At 38.4% G+C, this 27,064-nt stretch overlaps 2 protein-coding genes across 2 annotated transcripts; both read left to right on the forward strand.

Annotated features, from left to right (window-relative positions):
* The first annotated feature begins 1,104 nt into the window (after positions 1–1,104).
* LOC106088173 (uncharacterized) lies at positions 1,105–26,945 on the forward strand. The gene is made up of 11 exons (XM_013253559.2): positions 1,105–1,262; positions 1,322–1,457; positions 1,523–1,633; positions 8,650–8,812; positions 10,627–10,665; positions 15,892–16,027; positions 16,086–17,282; positions 21,374–21,560; positions 22,077–22,380; positions 26,438–26,588; positions 26,654–26,945. Exons 1-11 carry the CDS (start codon positions 1,159–1,161, stop codon positions 26,943–26,945), a joined length of 2,820 nt encoding a protein of 939 aa, XP_013109013.2. The 5' UTR covers positions 1,105–1,158.
* On the forward strand, positions 4,054–5,823 carry LOC106088174 (cyclin-dependent kinase 8). The gene has a single exon (XM_013253561.2). The coding sequence runs from the start codon at positions 4,174–4,176 to the stop codon at positions 5,632–5,634; it is 1,461 nt and encodes a 486-aa protein (XP_013109015.2). The 5' UTR covers positions 4,054–4,173; the 3' UTR covers positions 5,635–5,823.
* Positions 26,946–27,064: the final 119 nt, after the last annotated feature.

Consider the following 27,064-nt stretch of genomic DNA (forward strand, 5'->3'; position numbering starts at 1 on the left):
AGTATCGCCAACATTATTTAATATAAAAAACCATTGTTTTCCTAAGCAAGCAAATAAAAAAGCGACGAAAACAAAAATCAGCTGATGTTCTACAAATTTTCACTAGAAGTCGTTCGCGTACTTTTGCTTGCAAAAATGGCTCTTACTATCCTGCAAATTTTTACTGGAAAAGTACGCGGACAGACCTTATATTTACGTTTTTTGCAGTTGTTAGATATTGGTACAATTAGAAGGTAAAGTTCTTTAAACCCGGATTTAACGACCCAAACAAAAAATCCATATGGTGAAATCTCCATAATTTTTACTGGAAAAGCACGCGAACAGACCTTATACTCACATTTTTTTGAAGCTCTTTGATATTGGTATAATCAGAAGGTAAAGCTCTTCAAATCCGGATTTAACGACCCAAACAAAAAAGCCATATGGTGAAATCGCTATCTTGCCATCAAACTGATCAACAATCTGCTACCACAAACAAAGAAATTTGTGTACGTGTGTGTACATGTGTAGAAAGTGTGCGTACGTGAGTAGAGAATAAGTGAGAAAGAAGACAAACATCTTAATACTGTCAAATCTAAACGGCTGTAAACAGCTGTTCGCGTGAGACCACCTTTTTAAATCCGCCTTGTTTAGTATTGAACATATTGTTTTCTCTACTTAATTTAGTTTTTCGCAAATAAATAATGAAAAAACGATCCATTGAAACCTATGAAACATGCAACATAAAACGGCAATGGTTTAAGTGTTGCCACTTTAAGTTTTTTTTTTTCATTTTCCTCACTATAAACAATGTACTACTTTTCTGCCTATTTTTAGCCAAGGTTTCGCAGCTGTTTTTTTTATATTGAGTTTGACAGCATTCCGCTGAAAACTGAACATAATACTCAGCTTTAATGGGTAAATAAAACTCTGCAGTTGTTGTACAAATGAGACAAACTTTAAATAATTCAGCCATGTATCATGGTACTAAAATCAAACAGCTTCACTATAATCGATTGCTCAATTATCGATTATGTTATTATGAGAAACGAAACAGATTTCTGACAAATAGTCCCGTTAATCAAATTGTTTTCTTTTGTGTTGTCTTCGTAGTTGATGGTCAGTTAGTGTTTATATTTACATTTCATTGAACAGGGATTTTGCAAAAATAAAATAAAAATGCATCGAATACCTTTGCAATTACCTATTCCATCCATACGTTGGGAGCGCACATTACCGGAATGTATTCTTTTCGAGAATACACTTAATTTAGCGAACTTTGAGTGAGTAATGTCAAGTTTTTTTTTGCCAATCATAAGGAGAACAATTTTCATATTTCCAGGGAGACACAAACTTTTATTAAAACTTTGGATGAAGAAGCTGATTTCTATCAAAAGAAAAGTTATGAAATTGTGGAAGAAATGTTTTGGAAAGCTAGAAAGGGTCTATCTTCAGCAGAATCTTCTTCTTTTGCTGAGGTAATATAAATAATACAAAATGTATTCTATTGAACAGTGTTATGCTGCATATAATTATATTACAGGGCATGTTGTTGATCAGTTGGATTATTTTGCGAGCACCAAAGGATAGCAGCATTTTGGCATACGCCCTTAAAATAAGAGGCCAATGTTACTTTCATGATTCAAGTTTGTTGGTATGTTTATTTGCATTGTATTATGTAGATGTATGTTGTTATGAAGAGCCTAAATAGTAAATAGAGCGATCGGCCTCTGTCGAATTGTATATAACATTCAACATTTACAGTGTATATTATATAAGTATATATACTTGTAATCGGAAATAGTCCCTATTAACCAAATTGGACGCCCATTTGTCTGCTTGTGTATAAATTGGAGCCATTCATCTCCTTAAAAGTAAAGGATGTTCAATTATCTGAGAACGCATAAGCCATGGGGTTTTTGCTGGATCTGTGTGGTGTTCTTTACTGTCGTGAGAAGCTTAGCTGCGAGCTATCGTCCACAGGTTGCGGATAGTGGAATGCTCCATACGGAGTAGCTGCAACGGCAGTGGCGGACAATCAGTGGTATCGAGCGGAAAGTCTCAGTGAGAGGTCGGGTGGCACCGGCTCTTGCACAAATACTGCGTGTCTGTGATGCTCGATATGACAAGGCGAGTTATTGGCGCCTTTAAATAACCAATGGTCTCCTATTCCCGGGGCGATCGGTCCTTTGGACTGAAACGAGCTTGCTCACCTACAGGAGCTTGATGAGGATCGCTACTTCCATATGAGAATGTGGTTACAACAACAACAGCAACAACTGACTGGGTTACGCAATAGAGATGTTTGGTAAACTGCTGCAATGACCCATAATTCTGCTGGGGTATCCTTATTCGTGGTGCAAAACGTGATCCATATATCTGCTCTACCAAAGCCATGTCCATCTAGTCGTTACCCACCTGGTGCCGTTTATATAGCTCCGTACAGGGAGGTCTGAATATTTTTCTTGTTGCCATACACTGCACACGGGTGCTACATAATTTACCACTGATAGGTCAATTGTCATGAGCATTCAACAAGATTCCTTGTCCGCAATTTTTGTCAACTTGCAAGATATTTGAGGACCTTGTTTTTACTGATTTTGTTGTTGTTGTTGCAGCAGTGCGCTGTACATTGACGCTGATTTTGTCACAAGATGCAGTGGCATTGGTGACCGCACAAATAATTCACTATCCAAAGTATCATGCCAGTTTGTGCAGTCAATCCCATGACAGCCGGTTGTACATACCGGATTGACCTTACAGACCTTGATCGGTAAGGTCCGCCGCCTCGTGTACAACACACTGCTACAACAACAACAACTAGCATGTGCAGTGATGGCTTGTAAAAAAGTGATTGTGCTCTGCAATTTACGAAATCCAGACTGGTGCTCTATACACAGAAATTCTTTAACAAGACTCGCCTTAAGCGTTTTAGCTATCAGTGGTAGAAGGGAAATCGATCTCATTTGGAGTATTCAAATGGCGGGTATAGCACGAATGATTGGTGACGATCCTCATTAATCTCTTTTAGGTGAGTAAGCTCGTTCCGGTCTATACGACCATAACTCATTATGCGCATAAAAATCTAGTACCAAACGATTCTAACCAGAATATAGGTTTATCAGGTTTACAACCTGAGGCAGGATCTCCTACCGGCGGTATGTTGTATAAGACTATCCAGTTTCAGATTTGACTGCTTCCATGTAGGAGTCACTAACATCAAACGCAGATATAGATCTTACAGACAGGAATGGTGTATAAAGAATTTTCACGACTTTCTAAACCTTGACTTAAGAAGGTCGAGCATTTTTCACCACTGGCAAGGCTATATTCGTGGTTTGGTTTTGCTGTTGCACATATTACAGCTTGGAAATCGCTTGGACCCACAACTGGCAACTTGCAACGTATGACTACTGCTGTAAATTTGTTAAGGCAGAGGACGTCCGGAAATGCACCTACTCGATGCACTGACATTGACTGATGATGGAGGCGGTTCTTCCCTCAACCATGCATGTTACAGTAAATTACTTCTTTCGTTGTTGTTGTAACCACATTTGCATGTGGAGGTGGCGGTCCTCAACATGCTTCGGTAGATGAGCAAACTCGTTCCGATCCGAAGGGCCGATCGCCGCGGAAACAGGGTGGCCATTTGTTATTTAAAGGTGTCGATATCTCGGTATTTGTGCAAGAGCCGGTGCCACCCGGCCTCTCATTGAAACTCTCCTATCGCTACCGCTGAATGTCCGCGACTGCTGTTGCAGCTACTCCGTATGGAGCATTCCACTATCCGCAGTCTGTGGACGGTAGCCCGCAACTAAGCTTCTCGTGCCAGCAATGAACACCACACAGATCGAACCTCAATGGTCCAGCCTGTGGTGCTCAAAGCTATCCCGTGCCTCATTAATAACCATTCAATTTTCCTGTGCATAATGTTCCACTGTTTAATTATTATTATTGTTTTTTAATTTTTGGCGCCAAAACAGTTTATTTTGAATTACTTATGTATGTACAAACTTCCATCTCTGAAGTGAACAGCTGATTGCTTGTACGTTACGTTGTCACTGATTAGTTGTTTATGTGGCACAAGCCGCAAAGATAAACAAAGTGCTAAATAAATTTGTCCTGTGCAGAAATAGGACTTAATTTTTGGAATTTTTTAATTAATTAAGAAAAAAGTTACAAAATCTGCTTATTATGGATTATGATTTTAAAATGAAGACCCAAAAGGAGCGCACGAAAGTGGAGGACCTCTTCAACTATGAAGGCTGTAAAGTTGGACGTGGAACATACGGTCATGTTTATAAGGCAAAATGGAAAGAAACTTCAGATGGCAAGGAATATGCCCTTAAACAAATCGACGGTACCGGACTATCCATGTCAGCGTGTAGAGAAATTGCTCTGTTACGGGAGTTGAAGCATCAGAATGTTATAACACTTATACGTGTCTTCCTGTCACACACAGATCGCAAAGTATTTCTGCTCATAGACTATGCCGAGCATGATTTGTGGCATATAATTAAATTCCATAGGGCAGCCAAGGCGGCCAAGAAACAAGTTGTAGTTCCGCGAGGTATGGTAAAGAGTTTGTTGTACCAGATACTCGATGGCATTCATTATTTGCACAGCAATTGGGTGTTACACCGCGATCTTAAACCGGCTAACATTTTGGTGATGGGGGATGGTCCTGAGAGGGGGCGTGTGAAAATAGCTGATATGGGATTTGCCAGGCTCTTCAATTCCCCATTGAAACCATTGGCGGATTTGGATCCGGTGGTAGTAACATTTTGGTATCGCGCCCCTGAATTGTTGTTGGGAGCTCGTCACTACACCAAAGCTATAGACATATGGGCTATTGGTTGTATATTTGCAGAATTGCTAACATCCGAGCCTATTTTTCACTGCCGCCAGGAAGATATTAAAACCAGCAATCCCTACCATCATGACCAGCTGGATCGTATTTTTAATGTTATGGGCTTTCCACAGGACAAAGACTGGGAGGATATAAAAAAGATGCCGGAACATCACACGCTCACTAAAGATTTCAAACGTTCTTCGTACTCTACCTGCTCGTTGGCGAAATATATGGATCGGCATAAGATAAAACCGGATAGCAAAGCTTTTCATTTGCTGCAGAAATTACTGTTAATGGATCCAAATAAACGCATCACATCCGAGCAAGCTATGCAAGATCCGTACTTTCAGGAAGAGCCTTTGCCTACTCAAGATGTATTTGCGGGCTGTCCGATACCCTATCCAAAAAGGGAGTTTCTTACAGACGATGATCAAGAGGATAAGTCTGACACGAAACGCCAACAACAACAGCAACAGCAGCAACAACAACAACAACAGCAGCAGCAGCAACAACAACAGCAAGCTGCAGTGGCTCAGCAACAAGCTCAAGTTCAGGGTCAACAACAGCAGCAGCAGCAAAACCAGCAACAACAACATCATGAGCCAAACTCTAAGCGTGTACGACTTTCGGGTCCCGGAGGTGGTCCACAGCCGAATCAACAGGACTTCCATCATCAACAAGCAGCTGCTGCAGTCCAACAGCAACAACAACAACAACAGCAACAACAACAGCAGCAGCAAGCTGCTCAAATGATGTTCAACCAACAACAACAGCAGCAACAAAATTTTCAACAGCGCTTTTAAAACTATTGTAGTCCCAAAAATATCTAATCTATCATAGGTCCAGGCTTTTTTTTATGGCATTCTATATGCCGACTTTTATTATAAGGATCATTTGCATTTCGAATATATTATGGGTCTCCTATTATTGTTTACATTTCCCAAATCCGCTACTATTAAGATGTAAGAAGTAATTATACAGATATAACAAATTGCAAAAAAATAAAATCTTAAAAAATTCAATTTTGTGTTTAGCATGGCAATAAGAATTTACAATATTTGTCTAGGGTCGCTGGTTAGGTAGAGAGTTCGCACTAGAGGAGAGAAAATAAGATGAAGAATACAGACAGGGATCCGCAATGCAAATCAGAAGAATGAAAAAATAACTGAAACATGCGGATCACTGAGGAGCTCTCATGCACAAGAGCTTGGTCCCACCAAGTACCTTAGGTCAGGCTTCTACAGTAGTTCAGAGTTTTGAGAGGGCCAAGTGCCGGGAGGAGAGATTTGTTAACCCATAATCTTACATCATCTCATCAAAATTGCGAGGCAATAATACAAAAGGTGCTCGACCATCTCCAACTCCATCTCCATATGGCGAAGAGGCAGTATATAACCAGTTTCGACTTCACATGGCCCGGTACCTGAAGGAGCCGCCGCTTATTCCTGCATCGACAACGTCTCTAGAACCTTCAACTCCGCGAAGACCTCCGCCTTAAAAACGATACATCCGTCCAGAAGCCTATATGATTCTCTAATCCCAAGGACATCTATGAAGACTCGTAGCCTGCTGCCCCCATCAAAATTTGATTCATTGCGGGGCAATGACACAAAAGGTGCTCGACCATCTCCAACTCCTCCTGGTCATCACTGATGGCGAAGAGGCAGTATATAACAAGCTTCGACTTCACATGGCCCGGCACCTAAAGGAGCCACCGCTTATTCCTGCGTCGACAACGTCTCTAGAACCTTCAACATCGGGAAAACCTCCGCCTTAAAAACGAAACTACCGTCCAGAAGCCTATATGATTCTCTAATTCCAAGGACATCTATGAAGATTCGTAGCCTGTTGCCCCATCTAACTTAGATTAATCCGTGTTGTAGAAGGTTCTGCGAGGCTAGGTACCCGCTGTAGATAGGAAAAATGACCATAGTTCGTGGAGCGAATCACTCAATCTAAGGACGGCATTCGTTGCCACACCCCAAACAAGAAAGGAGCAAAGGCATAAGTTCGAATATGGCGCCTTCCTTGGGCCACTCCTTTTTGCCCTCCAAATCATCTTGGGGAAGACGCAGCCTTCTAGAACTCTAACCAATACCAGTCTCCGATAGGAGAGATTATCGTCGTAAAAATCCAGTGTATCGTCCCGATCTACGCTTTAACTTCTTTCTATCGGGTTGCGACGTTCTTTCTCAAGTTAATTTTCTGGGAGAAAATCACGCCCAGATACTAGGACACAGAAGAGAGCGATAACTAAACCCCATCCTAGACATCCTTAAAAGTCTTATCATTTCCTGGTTATTGTTGTGGCCATTTTCCAAATGTAGAGCTAGCGATTCTCATCAAGTTCCGAGGTGAGCAAGCTCGTTATGGCCCATGAAACTGATCGTCGCCATTTGGTCATTCATGACCATTGGTTATTTAAAGGCACCAATAACTCGCCTTCTATTCATGACCATTGGTTATTTAAAGGCACCAATAACTCGCCTTCTCATATCCAGTATCATAGGCACTCAGTGTTTAGGCTGGAGCCGTTGATTGTCCGCAAGTGCAGTTGCAGCTACTAAGTATAGAACATTCCTTTATCCGCAATCTGTTGACGCGCCCGGTAGCTCGTGACAAAGCTTTTCGTGATAACGAAGAACAACGTGCAGTTTGTAGCTCAAAGTTCCACCACAGGCTGCTGAAACTGGTGCTCATAGTTATCCGAATCCCATGGCAGCCGGTTGTACGTACCGGATAGACCCGATGAAGTCCTTCATCGGCAAGGGATGTCGCCTCAGTGTACAACACACTGCTACAACAACAACAATATAGTTATCCCGTACCGGGAGAAGAGAGTTGCAGTGTAAACAGTATCGGGGATATCTTTCCGCCTTGGCGAACTCTCTGTGTAAATCCATGCAGCTTTTATTTCGTATCTTAAATGACTGGCGACCCTACAGATTGTTCCTAATCCAACGTTTATGTCCCAGCCAGAGCGATATGTTTGCGATGTCCTCAAAATGCATGGCATAACTGACCGTATAGAAAGCCGTTAATCAGGTCTGGCCTGATGAAGACCAACGTTAATATGTGTGGTGATGGAGTGAATCCGTGTTGGTTCAGCAAATGGGAATTGTTCAACTAAGTTTGGGAACAAAAGACTCTCAAGCAGAAGGAAAGGAGATCGGTATAATTGTCCTTTAGACTGGCTAGTCTTTAGCAGGGAATTGTTCGGTCTCCCGCTTTTGTTATGTAAATCAACCTTACCTAACCGCAGCGTTCAAAAATCACCTCAAGGTCTCGTATGGCACACTGTCCTTCACTTTGCAACATAGCAGGCACGATGTCATCTGGTCCCGTCGACTCGTAGGTTAAGTTTTTATCTCAATAATGAGGAACATTCTTTTGGTGGCAGAGTAAGTTTTAGCTGCGGGCAGCAGAGCGACTCTAGTTTTCAGAGAAGTTGTCCATGGCCTCAGAAATATTGTCAACGTTACTGAGAAGATAACCACCACTTAAAATTATTTCTCATATTTTTACCAGTATTCAAAATCTTGCGTTGAGGTGGAAATGCTTAGGCATAGCCATTTTTGTGTTCATGTCGGGCTATGTGTACGTATATTTTCACATCTTAGTTGTGGGATGTTGTTAGTCATGGATAGGGATGAAAGAAGTTTTTATGACAATCGCATTTATCTTTTAAAACTTGGATATCTCATAAATTTAATGTTTCAAAAGGGTTTGAATCAATAACTTTGCAACGAAAAATGTTTAAAGCTTCACAGTTTTGATTTAAGAACTTTATCACACTCTTGCCACTTGTCTCTTTACAGAATGCCTCCAAAGATTACGAGATGTTCCTATATGTTAATGAATTTTCAAAGCAGCCAACTGACGATATATGTGAAATTATCTGCCATTTGACTTACTGTATGCATAATATGCAAAAATATAACGAGGTCAAGAAATATTTGCAACTATACAAAGAATATAAAGGTAATTTTCAAAAAAACCATACAGTTAGTGTCAAAATAAAGTGTATAAAAGCGTATGTTTTAAAGTAGTTTTTATGTCGGCCTTAAAATCTACGATTTTATTTTTTTTATTTTCTTATAACCACCACCATATCATGGGATGTATTCTAATCGAGTCATTACGTTTGTAACATCTCGAAATATTGATCTGAGACCCTACGGCCTTATTCACAAACCTATTGTCAATAAGGCCGTTAGAGTGTTCATGTTCTTGATCATATTGACATTCTGAATCAATCTAGCCATATGCGTCCGTCCATCCGAAAGAATGAAAGTAGCAGCTTGAAATTTTGTAGGTCGTTAAGGATTGCAGATTAAGATATAACCCGCGTACAAACTGATCCCCGGTTTTGACTTCTCGAGCCCTTAGAGGTCTCATCAGGCTTGTGTTAGCATCCGTGTTAAGTATGACTTGAATCGGTTTATAAACTGATATAAAACCCCATATAAACTGATCACCGGATTTCACTTCTTGAGCCCCTTTGAGTCTCGATTTTCCTTCAATTTGGCTGAAATTTGGCACAAGCTCTTGTGTTATGACTTCCAACATCCATGTCGAGTATGATCTGAATTAGTTTATAAACTGATATAGCCCCGATATAAAGCGGTCCCCGGAATTGACTTCTTGAGCCCCTACAAGCATTAATTTTCATCCGATTTGTCTGAAATTTGGCACAAGGACTTTTGTTATGACTTCCAACATCTGTACCCAGTGTAATCCGAATCGGTGTATAAACTGATAAAGCCCCATATTAACCGATCCCTGGATTTGGCTTCTTGAGCCCCTATAAGCCTCAATTTTCCTCCGATTTGGGTGAAATCCTCATCCATGTCAAGTATGATTCGAATTTTTCCTTGAACATTCCATTAAAGAACAGGGGATACATGTCACATATCAATGAGTGCTGTCCGATTAAAGTTAAAGCTTAATGATAAGGGGCCTCCTTTTTTATGCCGAGTCCGAACGGCGAACTGCATAGCAACACCACTTAGTAGAGAAGTTTTAAATATGGCAGGATACCTTACAAATATAGCCAGAATTAGTAAGGGGATAACCACCACTGAACATTTTGTTAATGTTCAGGCCGGGATTTGAAACCAGGAATCGGCGTCATAGGCGGATGTGCTAACCTTTGCGCCACGGTGGCGGCCTATATAGTTGATAAGCTTCCGAATAAACCGTTCTCCGAATTTGATTCTTTGAGACCCTATACGTTTCAATTTTCCTCCGATTTGGGTGAAATTTGGCACAAAAACTTTTGTTATAACTTCTTACAGCCATGCCTAGAATGATTTGAATTGGTCTATAAACTGATATAGTTCCCATATAATTCGATCCCTTGATTGAGCCCCAATAAGTCTCAATTTTTTCCTCCGATTTAGCTGAAATTTTGCCCAAACACTTTTGTTTTGACTTCCAACATCCATGTCTAGTGTGATCCAATTAGGTCTATAAACTGATATATCATCCCCCATGTAAACCTATTCCCGGATTTGGCTTCTTGTGCTCCTATAGGCTTCGATTTTCATCCGATTTGGCTTCAATATGGTTAAGGGTACATTTTTCTGCAGAATTCATGTTGGTGGGTAACCAAGATTCGGTGCGGCCGAACTAAGCACGCTTTTACTTTTATTTTTTCTAAAATATTATCAAGTTCACGGACACGCAAGCAAATGTTTTTGTACACTTTATTTTGACGCTCATTGTATACATACGTCATACTTTGTGTATCTGTGAGTTGACGGTAGCCTAATTCTTTTTTCTGTTTTCTAAAGGACAATTATCAGCGGAATCTCAACAAAAGAAGAATTTTGGTAAGGACAATATTTAAATTAGGATTTTAAGCTGAATATATACACACTTTCTCTAATATTTATATAATTATACCCTACACCACTACTGCAGTACAGGGTATAACAACTTAGTGATTTTGTTTGTAACACCCTGAAGGAAGAGAGATGGACCCATCGATAAGTATATCGATCGACTCAGAATCACTTTCTGATTCGATTTGTTGTTTTTGTAACCACATTTGGAGGTGGCGATCCTCGTCAAGCTCCTGTAGGTGAGCAAGCTCGTTCCGGTCCAAGGGACCATTCGCCGCGGGAACAGGTTGGCCATTTGTTATTTAAAGGCGCCAATAACTCGCCTGGTCATATCGAGCATCGTTGGTATTCAGCATTTGTGTAAGAGCCGGTGCCACCCGACCTCTCACTGAGACTCCGCTAGATACGGCTGATCTGTCTGTCTGTCCATGTTAATTTATGTACAAAGCACAGGCCGTAATTTTTATATGATCGTCTTCAAATTTGGTACGGCCATCTTTTTTGGCCTAGAGACGAAACCTATTGAAATTCAGATTTCGATATAGCTCCCAAATATATGCTCATCCGATTTTGACAAATATTGCAATGACATCATCATATGTTAACCAATTCTTAGAAAATTTCGTATGTAGATTTCTCTTATGACTCTCGATATTACTGTCGAAATTCATGGAAATCGGTTTAGATTAAGATGTAGCTCCCTTATATATTTATCGCCCTATTTTCATTTCTAGAGCGTTTTCAACCGCACTCTTCCTAAAATTTTACATAACGCTTTCTTCTGCTACTACCACCAAACGTTTGGATTTTTATCGAAATCAGTTCAGATTTGGAAATAGGTCGCATATATGTGTTCGTCCGATTTAGACTAATATTGCAATAATTTGGTGATTTGTGAACCGATTCTCACGAAATTTATCAAAAATGTTTCCCTTTTAACTCCCAGCATTGACGTTGAAATTCACAGAAATCTAATTTTATTTATATATGGCTCCCATGTACATGTTTTAATTTTAAGAGCCTTTGTCAGCATATTTCTATAGACTCTTGGAAAGGTTCTATTTATTAATGTTTCTACAAGCGATTCAATTTTGGGTTGGGACTCTGTTTGGTATTACATATATTGGGTTGCCCAAAAAGTAATTGCGGATTTTTCATATAGTCGGCGTTGACAAATTTTTTCACAGCTTGTGACTCTGTAATTGCATTCTTTCTTCTGTCAGTTATCAGCTGTAACTTTTAGCTTGCTTTAGAAAAAAAGTGTAAAAAAAGTATATTTGATTAAAGTTCATTCTAAGTTCTATTAAAAATGCATTTACTTTCGTTTAAAAAATCCGCAATTACTTTTTGGGCAACCCAATATTTCTGTGTTCATTTTCCGATGTATAGTAAAAATTGACATTAAAATCGGTTGCGTTGTGTCTTTTATATCATAAATGCATTTGTTTTTTTTGATACCCACCACCGTAGGATAGGGGGTATATTCATTTCTTTATTTCGACCCTATAAAGTATATATATTTCGGATCGTCGTAAAATTCTAAGACGATATAACGATGCCCGTGTGTCTGTCCGTCTGTTGTAATCACTCTACAGCCTTCAAAAATTGAGATATTGAGCTGAAATTTGGCACAGATACGTCTTTTTGATGCACGCTTGTTAAGTTCTTGAACGGGCCAAATCGGACCATATTTGGATATAGCTGCTATATAGACCGATTTTCCGATAAAGGGTCTAATGCCCATAAAAACTTAATTTTTTTTCCAATTTTGCTGAAATTTTAAACACTGAGTAGTTTAAGGCTTCCCTACATCTGATCCAAATATGGTTTAGATTGGACTACATTTATATATAGCTGCCGATCTGCCGATAAAGGGTCTGAAGTCCATAAAAGCTTTATTTATAACCCCATTTCGCTGACATCTGACCTAAACATGGGTCAGATCGGAATATATTTAGATATAGCTGCCATATAGACCAATCTGCCGATAAAGGGTCTGAAGCCCATTATAGCTTTATTTATTTAACCGATTTCGCTGAAATTTGAAACTGTGAGTAGTTTTACGCCTCCCAACATAGAACCCAAATATGGTTCAGATCGGACTATATTTGATATAACTGCCATATAGACCGATCTCCTGATAAAAGGTCTGAAGCCCATTAAAGCTTTAGTTTTAAACCGATTTTGCTGACATGTGAAACAGTGGGTCATTTTAAGCCTACCGACATCTGACCTAAACATGGGTCAGATCGGAATATATTTAGATATAGCTGCCATATAGACCAATCTGCCGATAAAGGGTCTGAAGCCCATTATAGCTTTATTTATTTAATTGATTTCGCTGAAATTTGAAACTGTGAGTAGTTTTACGCCTCCCAACATAGAACCCAAATATGGTTCAGATCGGACTATATTTGATATAACTCGGTCTATATGACCGATCTCCTGATAAAAGGTCTGAAACCCATTACAGCTTTATTTTTAAACCGATTTTGCTGACATGTGAAACAGTGGGTTATTTTAAGCCTCCCGACAACTGACCCAAATATGGTTCAGATCGGACTATATTTAGATATAGCTATCATATAAATCTATCTGCCGATAAAGGTTCTGAAGCCCATAAAAGCTCTATTTATTAACCGATTTCGCTGAAATTTAAAACAGGGTTTAGTTTTAGGTCTACCGACATCTGTCTTAAATATGGTTCGGATTGGACTATATTTAGATATAGCTGCCATACAGACGCGTCTCCCAATAAACGGGCTGAAGCACATAAAAGTTTTGTTTTTTAACCGACTTCGCTGAAATTTGAAACAGTCAAATATGATTCAGATCGGACTGTATTTAGGGTTAAGAATCTGAAACTCATAAAAGCTTTATTTATTACCCGATTTTGTTAAAATTTTAAATACAAAATTCAAAAACTGACTTATAATTATTAGACCACTCAATGTCTGTGCCGAATTTGGGTGCATAAGTTATCCAATTTTCACCGAATTGTGACGAAAGGGGGTTTACATATATATCCGAGCTATCCAAAGTTCGTAATGCCTTTTTATGTGTTTTAATTTTTTTTAAACACTTTTTAGCCAACAAACTTGCAGCAGTACTCCTGTATAACAGTATCACACTTTGCAAAAGGGTTGTTGAACTTGCTAAATGATTATATTGGGTTGCCCAAAAAGTAATTGCGGATTTCTTAAAAGAAAGTAAATGCATTTTTAATAAAACTTAGAATTAACTTTAATCAAATATACTTTTTTTACACTTTTTTTCTAAAGCAAGCTAAAAGTAACAGCTGATAACTGACAGAAGAAAGAATGCAATTACAGAGTCATAAGCTGTGAACAAATTTGCCAACGCCGACTATATGAAAAATCCGCAATTACCCAATAACTTAATGACTTTATCTTCACTACCTTGTAGGTCGGTTGGCACTGTAAATGGTCCAAATCGATCCATGTAAGATAAAGCTCCAATATAAACCGATGTCCCAATTTTGTTTCTTGAGCCTCTAGATAGCGCAATTCTTATCCGATTTAGATGGAATTTTGCACAATGAATGTCCCTATGTATTCCAACGAATCGGTACAAAACCTGATATAGTTCCCCTATAAATCGATCTCCCGACTATATTTCTTGAGCCTCTAGAGGGCGTAATTATTATCCGATTTGTCTTAAATTTTGCCCAATGATTTCTCATATGACCTCCAACATTTATTATAGATTCTAGGTTAGGTTGAATGGGTAGCTCACCAAAGGTGAGTTCACTCGGAAGCCAGTTTGGCCCATTGTGCGAGAGAAAGGGAAGAAAAAGGAAAATGTGAATCCTCGTACTAAAGGTTAGACACGAATAAAAAGAAAAAGACAGGAGGAGTGGAGAAAACCCGAGCGGTAGGTGAAGAACCGCCCTTCGCTACGCAAGCACGGACTTACCTATGCCGAAGCCTGTGCCATCCCCTTCGGAACCATTCTGTTTCCTCTACAAATCTCAGTAGAAATACCAGAGGTATGTACGCAAGTTCACCCAGATCACAGAAGAAACGGCTCCCGGAAAGGGAAGCCTACGTCTCTGCAGACCCAGACAGGAACAAAGCAAGTGCTCAATAGTCTCATCCTCATCGTGGCAACTCCTACAGAAGTCATTGTGCGGTATTCCCATACGCGCCGCCATGCGGCCTATGACACAGTGGTAGGTTATGACCCCTTTCAAAGCACTCATCGACCTCTTATCGAACGCCAGCAATTCCCTCGTCCTCCTTGGGTCGATGACCGGCCATAGCGCCTTCGCAGTCTGGCCAACATCAACCGTGTCTCACCTCGCCACCAACGCCGACCTGGCCATCCCCTCTACATTTATTCTAAGTATAGTCCGAATCGGCTTTTAACTTAATATAGCTACCTCAATGCCCTATATCGGGAAATCCGGCTGTCGGTCCATAGGGGACCTATATCCAAATATAGTCCGATCTGAACCACATTTCACAGAAATGGGTAGGGTAAGTCTCCCAGGATGAAAAATTACCAATTTATTGCCTCAATACTTTAAGTCTGGAGATCGCTCTATATAGCGGCCATATATCCGATTTTAATGAAATCAGGAGTTTAGGTTTATATACAAAGAAACAAAATCATCAAAAATTGTTTGGATAATGTTTTTATACCCAAGATATCTGCAAAATTATAAATACCCAGCTTTTGGGTTTATATGGGTAAATACCCGGGTATTTACCCAATTAACCGGGTAAATACCTTTTGGGTATTTACCCATAGCCCATCTCTATGCATGTTATGATCTTCAATATACGTATATACCAGGCATGGCCCAACTCGGTTAATAACCTGATGTGGGTTTTATATGAACCGATCACTCTATTTGATATCTTGGGTACCTTCAGATAGCAGTTCTGATCCAAGCATATAAAAAATTCTTATTTCTTGCTATGAGCTCCCATTATCCTTTTTAGTTTCTGCCTATAAAGAGGAACCGTTTATACCCATTATGGAGGGTATATAGGATATTGGCCAGCTGAATTAGTTTACGATTTTACTTGTTTTTATCTCGAAATACCTTTCGTTTGAGTCCCGTGTTGTGTTGATTGGTGTATATATCCATTTAGGTGGGTTTTGGGCGATGGGGTTATATTGCAAAAACGGTTCAAGTTTCAAGAGCATACAAAATTCTAATGAATATTTTTTCTGTTAACAATTTAGTGCAAACCGATGATTTACCGGAAATTATGGTTAAATTGGACAATGCATTAGGACCACAATTGAAATTACAGCCCAAGACTTTATCTGCGACCAGGCAATGCAGCAGCGACAATACCGGCAACGTTCTTGGCAAAGCGTAAGTTGGTAAATATGGTGTTTTTTAAAAACTTAATTTATTCATACAATTTTGGCAGCAGTGCTTATGATTATCAACAAGCTGATGTGGTATTTGTGGAGGATCCTATGATAAAGTCAATCAATGCCCCATTGTTTCGCTGTGAAAAGTGTTTTTGTCAAACAAAACAACAAATTTATACATGCTTGGAATGCCGCTACAAAACCTACTGCTCCTTGCATTGTCTACAGAGTGATAGCGAGGAACATAAACTCGAGTGCATTGGATACAAACAACTTCTGTTGCTAATACTGGATGCAGGCGTTTTATTTCGCAACTTTGTCAAAATTTCACATGAATTGGATGAGAAAATCTTCAGCTGCAAAAGTTTCGGCAAATATAAAACTGCGCGGGACGTATGGTTTGGCTTGCTAATATGCCTGGAGCAAAAACAAGCAGAAGTAAATTGCAGCATTTTGTCCCTTCTGACTATGAAGCCAATGTACGATCGCTTAACAGAAACCCAGTATTCCACATTGGTCTCCACCGCTTTTCGTTTGGCCATGTTCATCGATATGAAAACAAATCTAATTGAGAAACTGTTTGGTCGTTTGCAAATTTCAGACAAACAAAAATTAATTGTTGTAGGTTCCATGCTCATGCGCATCCATTGCAATCTTCTGCTTAACACTTTCGACTGTGATGTTACCAGAGGAGATGTGCAATTGCAATATTCCTCAAATATGCAACAAATAAATAGTCTAACAAAAAATTCCGGTCAAAAACACCAGGAAATAATTGAAGACCTAAATCAATTCTATGATATTGACGTCAGTTTGGAAGTGTGGGACTATTCCCAAAAAATACAAAAATCCGCACGAAAACCCAAAAAAGCTCAAGCTTTATCCGTATTACAACGAAATAAACACGGCCAAGAAGAATGCAAACGTTTGCATAGAATATTATCCATATATAAGGACAAAATAGCCGAGGTCTACTTTAATCCTGACTTGGTTAATAAGGTTTTGTATGGACCAAAAGCTGATCAGCCATTGAGTGCAGCCGTCACAAAGAAAATGTGCTCTAGATTGGCGCTAATGACCAATGAACAACGCTGCTACTTTGTGCAACGATATGCTCGACTGTTTCACAACTATTTTGCGGATTATTTTATGCATTTGGTTGAACAGAAAAATGATGTACCAAACATTTTAGCTGTTTATTCGCCATCACTAAAAGAATTCCAACACTCGTGTGACCCGAATGTGGAGGTTATGTAAGTAGATTAAATATTTTAAAAAAATTAATAAATTATTATATATAAATATTTTGAAAATTTGTGTATAGTCAGATCCATTTATAGTTGCCATCATATTACATCAAATAAGATTCATTACGACATATTGGGTTGCCCAAAAAAAAGTAATTGCGGATTTTTCATATAGTCGGCGTTGACAAATTTTTTCACAGCTTGTGACTCTGTAATTGCATTCTTTCTTCTGTCAGTTATCAGCTGTTACTTTTAGCTTGCTTTAGAAAAAAAGGGTAAAAAAAGTATACTTGATTAAAGTTCATTCTAAGTTTTATTAAAAATGCATTTACTTTCTTTTAAAAAATTCGCAATTACTTTTTGGGCAACCCAATACATATATATTTTTTGCCATGAACATTCCATTAAGGAACTGGAGATACTTCTCTCATATCAATGAGTGCAGTCCTATTCAAGTTTTAGCTCAATGATATGGGGCCTCCCTTTTTATGCCGAGTCCGAACAGCGTGCCGCTTAGCAACATCACTTGTTAGAGAAGCTTTCACATGGCTGGATACCTTACAAATGTCCCCAGCATTTGTAAATGGATAACCACCCCTGAAATTTTTTGTTCTGATGTTCACGCCGGGATTTGAACCCAGGCGTTCGGCGTCATAGGCGGACACCGAATTTAGCACTTTTTACCAGGGAATATATACAAATACTGTGGCATATTTCTGCAATGTCTGGATAACGAAGAGCATTGGAGACGGTTGCTGTACGTTGAGGCGGTAGCCCTTGCCAAAGATGGAATCCATCGGACTCCATAGCTCCAATTCAAGGCAATTGTAATCCTTTGTTTGCTTATAAAGAGATGCCGGGTAATGAACTTGACAAATGAGGTGGAGGGTATTCAAGAACTACGCAAGCTTTTATTTGTTATACCAACCACTATTGGATAAGGGGTATACTAATCTTGTCATTCCATTTGTAACACCTCAAAATATAGATCTAGGACCCCATAAAGTACATATATCCTTGATCGTCTCGACATTCTGAGTCGAACTAGCCATGTCCGTCCGTCCACCCGTCTGTCGAAATCACGATAGCTGTCGAACGCGTAAAGCTAGCCCCTTAAAATTTTGCATAGATACTTAATATTGATGTAGGTCATTGGGGATTGCAAATGAGCCATATCTGTTAAGATTTGGATATAGCTCCCATATAAACCGATCTCCCGATTTGACTTCTTGAGCCCCTGGAAACCGCTTTTTTTGTCCGATTTGGCTGAAATTTTGAACAAAGTGTTCTGTTTTGACTTTCAACAACTGTGCCAACTACGGTCAAAATTGATCAATAACCTGATATAGCCCCTATATAAACCGATCTCCTGATTTGACTTTTTGAGCCCCTGCAAGCCTCAATTTTCATCCGATTAGGCTGAAATTTTGCACATAGTATTCTGTTATGAGCTCCAACTTTTGTGGCAAGTACGGTCTAAATCGGTCTATACCTGATTTGACTTCTTGAGCCCCTGGACTTCTTGGGCCCCTGGATGAAATTTTGCACAGTTTTCTATTAAGAGTTCCAACAACTGTGCCAAGTACGGTCAAAATCTGTGTATAACCAGATATTGCTCCCATATAAACCGATCTTCCGATTTTACTTCTTGAGCCCATGGAAACCTTAATTTTCATCCGATGTGGCTGAAATTTTACACATAGTGTTTTATTGTGACTTCCAATATCTGTGCCAAACGGTTCAAATTAGGTATATAAACTGATATAACTCCCATATAAACCGATCTCCCGACTTGACTTCTTAAGCCCCTGTAAGCCTCAATTTTGGACGAAATATTGCACACAGTGTTCTGTTAAGACTTCCAACAACTGTACGAAGTACGGCCAAATCGGTCAAGTACATTATATAGTTCCCATACAAACCAATCTCCCGATTTGACTTCTCCAGCCCTCACAAGCCGCGAGTTTTATCCGATTTGGCCGTAATTTTGCATATAGTGTTCTGTTAAGACTTCCAACAACTGTACCCAAGTACAGTTCAAATAGGTCTATAACCAGATATAGCCCCCATATTTTAGCAGAGTCCATGGTGGCGTTGTGAAGTGAAGTTTTTTACACTGTACGTATGCTTTTGTATGTTTTTTTCCGCGGGCATAGGAATTTATGTGCAGATGTGTATGCTGCCCATCTATGGCTTAGAGCTATCGGATTTGTCCACAGATCATCGTCCAACTTATGCCAAAAAAAAAAAATATTCTCTGATCCTGTTGCAATGTCCTTAGGTCCGTCCCGAAATCTAACAGGGAGTATGTAAGTATTGGCTTAAATATGCTTCTGTAGAGCCAATGGACTACCGTTAGATTCAGGGCCCATGTTAAGGCTGCAGTCCTTCCACAATGTATTCAACATCTGTATGGAAGTGTCGGTTTCAGTTCAGCTCTCTAGCACTTGACCTTATCGGAAAACGTTCTGTTGAGGATATTAGGGGCTTAGAACTGGTCCAACATCTTGTTCCTCCTCGTAAACAGGCAGATTACAGTCTTCTCTGGGTTAAAGTTCAGACGACTGGGCCAGACCTACCCAATCGTATACTATTTTCATGACGCCTTCGGCCTTCCTGCCGAGCTGATTTGGATCTCCTGATTACACTTCATAAGCTTCTAGAGGCCTCAATTAGGCTAATTTTGCACGTGGTTTCAACAACCAAGTATGGTTCAAATCGGCCCATAACCTGATATAGCTGCCTTATAAACCGATTTCCCGATTAGACATCTTGAGCTTCTAGAGGGCGCAATTTTTATCCATTTTGGTTAAATTTTGCATACGTCGTTTTGGTATGAATTCCAACAACTGTGTCAGGTATGGTCTAAATCGTTTGATAACCTAATATAGCTGCCATATCTCCCAATTTGACATTCTGAGCCACGGGAGGGCGCAATTTTTTCTCGATTTACCAGAAATTTTGGAGGTGGTATTTTTACCGAACTTAGAACGCTTTTACTTGAGTTGAAATAATTTTTTGAATTTTCTTTAAAATTGTCATCACAATTCGTAGTTTAGTTTTGTAAGGGCTCAAAAAGTCATATCTGGAAAACGGTTGATTGGGGAGCTATATATGGAAGTCATAACAGAACACTATGTTCAAAATTTCATCCAAATCGGATGAGAATTGAGGTTTCGAGGGCCTCAAGAAGTCAAATCGGGAGATCGGTTTATATGGGAGCTATATCAGGTTATAGACCGATTTGGACGGTACTTGGCACAGTGTTTGGAAGTCATCACAGAACACTATGTTCAAAATTTCAGCCAAATCGGGAAAAAATTGAGGCTTCCAGGGGCTCAAGAAGTCAACAATCCCATGGCAGCCGGTTGTATGTACCGGATTGACCCGATGAATTCCTTAATCGGCAAGGGCTGCCGCCTCAGTGTACCACACACTGCTACTTCAACAACAACAAGAAGTCAAATCGGGAGATCGGTTTATATGGGATCTATATCTAAATCTGAACCGATATTGCCCATTTGCAATCCCCAATGACGTACGTCAATATTAAGTATCTGTGCAAAGTTTCAAGCGGCTAGCTTAACGCGTTCGACCGCTATCGTGATTTCGAGAGACGGACGGACATGGCTACATCGAATCAGAATGTCGAGACGATCCAGAATATATATACTTTATGGGGTACCAGATCAATATTTCGAGGTGTTACAAACGGAATGACTAGATTAGTATACACCCATTCTATGGTGGTGGGTATAAAAATGACAATCGCTTATCTGGTTTCCACTAGAAATCGGAAATTGTGTGTTTTTTGAAAAATTGGTCATCTCATATCTCCTAAGCTTAAAATCCGATATTTCTATACGTACCATTTTTGAAATCCTTGAAAATTTCACATAAGATAGGTTCTTTCAAAATTTCGTAGGCTCACATGAAAATGTTTATTTTTGCCATCTGTTTTCTAGGTCCGCGCTACTGTGCGTCGCTAGATAATGTCAAGGCTTAAATTTATACTTTGTATGATTTTAGAACAATAGTTCGAGGCATTAAAAACGATTCTTAAGATATCAAATTTATTTTTCTCCTGATTTTTGTAGGACAATGACCAACGGAACACTTGTGGGAAAGGCTTTAAAAGCCATCAAAGCTGGAGAGCAGTTATATGTATCCGTTAATGCTCATTATATGCGTCATGCGCGTAAAGAGAGACAAACTTTTCTCAAACAGTTGGACCTAGAATGCCAGTGTGAATTTTGCGTTTCCGACAATGCTGAAGAACCTATAGTAAGCATAATTTGACAAGAAGCCTTCTATTTTTCACATTTATAAAAAATCTTGAATTTAGATTTTTGTAGAAATTTTCACCAAAATTTCGATTGTCACACCAACTTTAACTAAAATTGGAATTTCAAAGAAAATTTTATTAAAATTTTATTAATATTCTTTCTTTGAAATATTTTCGCCTAAAATTTATTTCCGAAGATTTTTTTATTTATTGGGTTGCCCAAAAAGTAATTGCGGATTTTTCATATAGTCGGCGTTGACAAATTTTTTCACAGCTTGTGACTCTGTAATTGCATTCTTTCTTCTGTCAGTTATCAGCTGTTACTTTTAGCTTGCTTTAGAAAAAAAGTGTAAAAAAAAGTATATTTGATTAAAGTTCATTCTAAGTTTTATTAAAAATGCATTTACTTTCTTTTAAAAAATCCGCAATTACTTTTTGGGCAACCATACCTTTTTATTAAAAATTATAGCTAAAGAATTAAAAAGTATATTTAAAATTCTATTTACCTTTTATAGATGCATCGCGAAGTAATTTATTGTGATTCTTGCCAAGGAGTCTCCATTAGTCCAGATATGAAGGAATGTCCAAAATGTAAAACCCAGTACAACGAATTGCTTACCAAATATTTCACTGTTATAAATATCCTGGAAAATAAAATGATTTCAGATTTGGAAAACTGGCAATTGAATGCAATAAATGAACGTGACATTTATATTTTACATTTAATGTTTTTAATGCATGCCAGAAAATATTTTGGACCACAATATGAATTTCGCATAAAGATTGAGTTAAAGCATGCTCGATATTTGGCCTATAAAAGTGAGTAAAATTATGAAATTTTTAACTTTAATACAATGTATTAATAAAGATTAGTTACAGTATTTTTCACTTACCTGCCACTCATTTTGTGGCAGCAAAGCGAAACTTGCACTTATCTCTAATATGTTTAGCGGCCAAAAATTCAGAGTTATTAGATTCAATTCCCTTTCACAAAATTGGCTCCTAAATATTATATTCAGTCACACCTTGCCTTCTTTTTGTGATTATACAAGTAAGAACCCGGGTTTTCTTCTATTGGGTTGTCCAAAAAGTAATTGCGGATTTTTTAAAAGAAAGTAAATGCATTTTTAATAAAACTTAGAATGAACTTTAATCAAATATACTTTTTTACACTTTTTTTCCAAAGCAAGCTAAAAGTAACAGCTGATAACTGACAGAAGAAAGAATGCAATTACAGAGTCAGCTGTGAAAAAATTTGTCAACACCGACTATATGAAAAATCCGCAATTACTTTTTGGGCAACCCAATAGTAAACTAAAAAAAGTACAAGTACAACTGTCGCAAAACTTCTTTTTGGCTGGTAAAAAAAAATCACTGAAAATGGTGATATATCTCCAGGTATTGTTGGTCGCTAAATAAAATTCGCACTTAAAAAAATTGGCAGGTAAATCAAATCTTATTTTAAGTAAGTTTAGGTATAAAGACAAAATGCAAATTTGCGCATGAACATTTCTTTTAAGGAACAGGGGTATCAGTGCTGTTAGATTCAAGGTTACGCTCAATGTCGCAGTGCCACACATCTTTTCGAACCCTGGCGTTCATGCTTGCCTTGCGCTACGGTGGCCTCCTACAAGCCTACACTCAACGAAATTTGTTATTTAAAATAGCAAAAATGTTTGCTAAAACAACAGTTTTTGTCTGCTGAAAATGGGAAAGCAGACATAATTGCTAAATTAGCAGAAAAGGGCTGCTGTTTTAGCAAATATTTCCGTCTGCTATTTCAACTAACAAAATCTTCTGTTTTAACTACAAAATCTGCTAAAACATTGAATACGTTTTACTGCTAATCAGGCAACAATTAGTCTGCTGATATCAGCAAACACTGTCTGCTGATATTAAATTGAAAATGTTAAACTTTTAAATAAATCCATTCAAAATTTTTGAACTTCTAAACAACAGTTGAGGCAATAAAAAAATGCAAATTTTAGGCGTTATTTTTGTACTCCACCATAGGATGGGGGTATCTAATTTCTTCATACCGTTTGTAACACCTCGAAATATGCGTCTAAGACCCCATAAAGTATGTATATTCTTGTTCGTTATGATATTTTAAGATCTAGCCATGTCCGTCTGTCGACAGCACGTTAACTTTTGAAGGAGTAAAGCAAGACACATGAAATTTTGCACAAATATTTCTTAGTAGTATAGGTCGGTTGGGATTGTAAATGGGCCAACTCGGTCCATGTTTTGATGGTATTGACTTCTTGAGCCAATAGAGGGCGGAATTCTTATCCGATTTGGCTGAAATTTTGCATGAGGTGTTCTGGTATGACTTCCAACAATGGTGCAAAGTATGGTTTTAATTGGTACATAAACTTATATAGCTGCCATATATACTGATCTTGACTTCTTGAGCCAATAGAGGGCGCAATTCTCATCCGATTTTTGCACGAAGGGTTCTGCTATGACTTCCAAAAAATGTGCTAAGTAGGTTTAAATCGGTCCATGGTTTGATATATTGTAGCAGCCATATAAACCCATCCTGGATCTCGACTTCTTGAGCCAATAGGCGCAATTCTTATCAGATTTGACTGAAATTTTGCATGAGGTATGACTTCCAACAAATGTGCTAAGTAGGTTTAAATCGGTCCATGGTTTGATATAGCTGCCATATAAACCGATCTTGGATCTCGACTTCTTGAGCCAATAGAGGGCGCAATTCTTATCCTATTTGGCTTAAATTTTGCATGAGGTGCTCTGGTATGAATTCCAACAACTGTGGTCAGTATGGTTTAAATCGGTTCACAACCTTATATAGCTGCCATATATACCGATCTTGGATCTTGACTTCTTGAGCCAATGGAGGTCGATATTTTTATCCGTTTTGGCTGAAATTTTGCATGATGTGTTTTGTTATGACTTCCAACAACTGTACTGTGTTTAAATCGGTCCATAATCTAATGTAGATGCCATATATACCGATCTTGGATCTTGACTTCTTGAGCCAATAGAGGGCGCAATTCTTATCCCATTTGGCTGGAATTTTGCATGAGGTGTTCTGGTATGACTTCCAACAATGGTGCTAAGTATGGTTTTAATTGGTACATAACCTGATATAGCTGCCATATATACCGATCTTGGATCTTGACTTCTTGAGCCAATGGAGGTCGATATTTTTATCCGTTTTGGCTGAAATTTTGCATGATGTGTTTTGTTATGACTTCCAACAACTGTACTGTGTTTAAATCGGTCCATAATCTAATGTAGATGCCATATATACCGATCTTGGATCTTGACTTCTTGAGCCAATAGAGGGCGCAATTCTTATCCGATTTGGCTGGAATTTCGCATGAGGTGTTCTGGTATGACTTTCAACAACTGTGCTAAGTATGGTTCAAATCGGTGAATAACCTGATATAGCTGCCATATAAACCGATCTTGGATCTTGAATTCTTGAGCCACTAGAGGGCGCAATTCTCATCCGATTTGGCTGAAATTTCGCGTGATGTGTTTTGTTATGACTTCCAACAAATGTGCAAATTATGGTTCAAATCGGCTCATAACCTGATATAGCTGCCATATATACCGATCTAGAATTTTGACTTCTTAGGTCTCTATAGGCCGCAATTCCCATTCAATTAGGCTGAAATTGTGCTTGAAGTGTTTTGTAATGACTTTTAAAAAATGTGTTAAGTATGGTTCAAATCGGTAAATAACCTGATATAGCTGCCATATAAACCAATTTTGGATCTTGAATTTTTGAGCCACTAGAGGGTTCAATTCTTATCCGATTTGGCTGAAATTTTGCATAAGGTGTTATGATTTCCAAATACTATGCTAAATATGGTTCAAATCGGTACATAACCTGATACAGCTCCCATATAAACCCATCTCCCGATAATACTTCTTGAGCCCTTACAAGGCGCAATTCTTATGCGAATGGACTGAAATATTACCCAATGACTTCTACTATGGTCTTCAACTTTCAGTTCACTTATGATCCGAATCGGACCATAATTTGATATAACTCCAATAGCATATCAATTCTTATCCATTATTCTTTGTTTGCCTAAAAAGAGATACCGCGCAAAGAACTCGACAAATCCGAGCCATGGTGGAGGGTATATAAGATTCGGCCCGGCCAAACTTAGCACGCTCTTACTTGTTTTGTTTAAAAGCATGAATATAATAGTAGTGGTTAATTTGGCTGCAGTTATTTAAACTCGTTAAAAAATTAGCAAATTGTAAAAAAATTTAAGTTATATGCTTGTAAAATTCATAAACAAGATGGAATATAAAAATGTTTGATATATTTACCCCTATTCCTTAATGGAATGTTCATGGGTAAAATTAGTTTGTTGTTGTTTACTGCAGTTCCATATTCAGCAGACTTTCTGCTTTTCCAGCAAACATTTTTGCTGTTTTTACTATGAAATTTCTTTGAGTGTACGGCAAACAAGAGACTATTTAGCAGGCAGCCTGCTGCTCTGAAATTGCAAATATTTTGCTATGACAGCAGAACTACTGTTGTAATAGCAGCAAAATCAATTACTAACAGTCTGCTAGCAGTGTCAGCCATTATCAGCAGACTTTTTTCTATCTCCTGATTTGATTTCCTGAACGCTTTGGTTGCACAAATCTTTTTCGGATGGTGTAAGGCTATAACTACAAACATCCATGCCCGGTGTGGGTCTGTCTATAACTGGTTGTAGCTCCTTTATAAACGATCTTTTAATTTCCCTTTTTGAATACTTATAGAGTGCAGTTCTTATCGAATTGCATGAGATTTTGCTTTATAGACTTTTGTAGCATTATAAATTCTCAAGTACTAGTAAACCCGCTGTTTCTATTTATCTTTTTTTCTCCCTCCATATAGATTTTATTATTCCAACTTACCAGTTATTAATGGAAATTCGAAAAAATATTCTAAAAAGTTATGACGAACATTCCATTTGGTTTACTTTCTATGCTGATATGCTGCAAGCCATTAAAATTATTTTAATATGCAATATTGACGATTCAACTAGGTAAGCCAAAACACATATGTCTAGCCATTAACACTGGTTGTAAAATATCAACATTTTATTTATAGTATACCCCCATCAGCAATAGATACTCTCCTGAAGCTCTGCAATTTGGGAGTTTTCATCGTAAAAGGTCAACTCAATCTTATAGATTTCTATGAGGTATTTGATTCGCATTATTTTATCTTCAACGATATGGAGCTTTTGTTGCAATGCAGAAATAAAATTGCTCGTAAGCAAAACAATTTGTCCACTTGTTCCATAATAAGAGGATCGTGGGATATATGTAAGCAAAATGAAATGGTATCGTCAAAAGCACTTGGAATCTATCTCAAGGAGAATTTGAAGGAAAATTCATAAATTTCAAAACCTTGTGTGTTTGTCTTGAATACAGTTCGGCCCACCTTAATATTTCTGCATTGGCGTTACTTAAATCTCTACTGAATTTTAATTTTTGTTTAGTTTGTTTTTTTATATCA

Source organism: Stomoxys calcitrans, chromosome 2 (assembly GCF_963082655.1).
Source record: "Stomoxys calcitrans chromosome 2, idStoCalc2.1, whole genome shotgun sequence".
NCBI lineage: Eukaryota > Metazoa > Arthropoda > Insecta > Diptera > Muscidae > Stomoxys > Stomoxys calcitrans.